The following is a 2,552-nucleotide window of genomic DNA, read 5'->3' on the forward strand; positions in this document are numbered from 1 at the left end:
TTTTTTTCTGCCCATTTCTAAGGAAATTTTTCTTTACTAACCATTTGAATCTAAATCAAAGCAAAGAATCTAGCAGACACTTTGGGTAGCACTCAGACATGTCACAGAACACAAAACATGGTTTTGTTACGAGAAATTTCCTTATGTGAAAAACACTTAAATGAGGACGACTCCTATGCAATCAGCAGCAGAAGTGGCTTAAATTTGGTCTTTCTCCTGCTCTTTGAATTTTGTGTTCTCAAACGTTTGCTCCTGTAATACTCAGCTGGACAGATTTAGAGTGCATGGTTCCATCAGAGACACAAATGTGTTCAAATCCCTCCCCCCAACAACATGCACAGTGAAAATAAAACTCTCTTTCCATTATTAACATTCAACTAATCACACAGAAGGGACTGGTACTCCCTTAGATACAAACATTTATGAAATACAGCTGGTAACTGTTGAGTTTATTAAGGAATTGTTCTGCTGCTTTGTTTTTTGTTTTTGTTTTTTTTTTTTAAATAACCAACATGATTCTTCCTTGACTCCCCACCCCAATAAAAAGAAAGTAATGGGAAGGAAAACTCAGCAGAATGCCAGGAGAGAAGGGATAGAGGGACGACTCTGAACTGTTCTGTCTTAGCAAGACCTGCAACAACAGATCTCCCAACCCAGTGCCAAAGAGCCATCACACTCAAGAGGGCAGAGCCAATGGATCCAGTGACCAAGGCTGCAGAGAGGTCTCGTAGCCCATGCAAAAAGAAAAAAGCTCAAGCTGATGCATTGTCAGTTCAGCAAATTGAGACAGTGCTAGCACATGTGAGTGATTTCAGTCTCCACAAGTCCCACACTTCACTACTCAATGGTAATTAGGTTATTTTTTCATACAAAGCCACTTTAAAGCCAGTGAGTGCCATCTCTACCAGCACAAGTTCCAGTGATCCCTGTGATATAATGTTCCCTATCAGCTGCTGCTGCTGGGAAATGGGTCTGGACTGGTCAGAGCGCATGCGGTGAAGTGCTTTCTCCAGCCCAACTGAGCAGGCATCGTTCAGGTAAGAAGCAACAAAGGAGACCACAATCACAAGTGAGCTTAAGAATTAAGATTTGTCCAACTTGTGTGTGCGCTCATGTCTCCGAAGGGTACCTGACTCGGTGAAGGAATGCCCACAGTAATTGCAAGAGTAGGGCTTCTCTCCAGTATGGATGCGGTGATGGCGCTGGAGCGATGCCAGCCGGGTGAACGTCCCTCCACACTCCTCACAGTAAAAGGGACGCTCCCCAGAGTGAGTCTGCTGGTGTCTTTTCAGCCTGAGCAGCTGGACAAATGCCATGCCGCATTCCTGACACTTATAGGGCTTGTCTTGCCGGTGGATCACCTTGTGTTTAGAAAGCAGGTTAGGCTTATCAAAACTTTTGCCACATGTTGGACAGGCATAAGGTTTGTAATCATCTTCCTCAGACTTCTGGTTTTCTGCACAAGGCTCATCAGCATACTCAACAGTGTGTTGGTTACGGTGGACTATTGACCACGGGTTCCTAGCCATGCCGTTTCCCAGGATCACCATGGAGCGCTCTATCTTGTGCACATTGCGTAGGTGCCTCCAGACATCAGCAGTGCGAATGAAACCCTTGTCACACTCTGGACATTTGTGTGGCCTGTCACTAGAATGAATGAGCTTGTGCATTCGCAAATTGGCCGCACGGAAGAACTCTTTGGCACAGATGGGACAGCGGTATGAGTTTTCCACAAGGTGAGTTCGTTTATGTTCCTGCAGCTCGCTCAGACCCTGGAAAGAGGAACCACACTTCTTGCATCGATATGGCAACGCTTCCCCAGAGACAGGCTCCAGGTCCTCATCAAACACATCAGCAAGAATGGTATTTTCATTATCATCGTCTACTCTTCTCTGTGGTTTCTTGGATCGCTCAGAGGAACAATGCTCTAAATCTTTATCTTCACACTGCAGGTCAAAGTTGGTACTGGAGGGGACAAATACCCCAGCTGTACTCTCACCTTGTTTCTGGTAGTAGGTCTCACAGGTTTCTTTGTCTTCACACTGCAACTCTGCAGGAAGCTCCTGCTTACCTGAAGGTCCACCAGAGTTACAACGAGGACTGCGTGTCTGTGAGTCATTCATGTCCACCTCTGTCTGGAGGCTAGATGTGTGGCTCACCTGCTTAGTGGTCTTTCTGGAATAATTTGAATGCTTCTCACCTGTGTCACAAATGTTATTCTCAGAGTCCCAGTCCACATTCACATCCATCCTCAGAGATGTACGCTGTGTTCATCTGCAGCTCATTGATGATGTGTATACCAAGAGCTTCAAGTCTTTCATGGTAAGTCCATCTCATTCTCAGCTCTCTTTACAGTCCTCCCTAGAAAATAAAACACTCGTTTCACCAGTGTGATTTTTTTGATATTAATGTAAAGGTATCACAATGAAGATTTTTTTTTCTGATTAAAGGAATGTGACAGATTATTAGTTATGCAGTAGGAGAAACAGAATCATCTACTATTATATAGGCAGAAAATATACATTCAGCATACAAAATACAGACAGACTATG

At 44.3% G+C, this 2,552-nt stretch overlaps 1 protein-coding gene across 1 annotated transcript; it reads right to left on the reverse strand.

The window, feature by feature from the left end:
- Nucleotides 1–1,082: 1,082 nt before the first annotated feature.
- LOC104526413 (zinc finger protein 184) lies at nt 1,083–2,249 on the reverse strand. The gene has a single exon (XM_029085424.1). The coding sequence runs from the start codon at nt 2,247–2,249 to the stop codon at nt 1,083–1,085; it is 1,167 nt and encodes a 388-aa protein (XP_028941257.1).
- Nucleotides 2,250–2,552: the final 303 nt, after the last annotated feature.

The sequence above is a fragment of the Antrostomus carolinensis genome, unplaced genomic scaffold (genome assembly GCF_000700745.2).
Source record: "Antrostomus carolinensis isolate BGI_N321 unplaced genomic scaffold, ASM70074v2 scaffold12916, whole genome shotgun sequence".
Classification (NCBI taxonomy): Eukaryota; Metazoa; Chordata; class Aves; order Caprimulgiformes; family Caprimulgidae; genus Antrostomus; species Antrostomus carolinensis.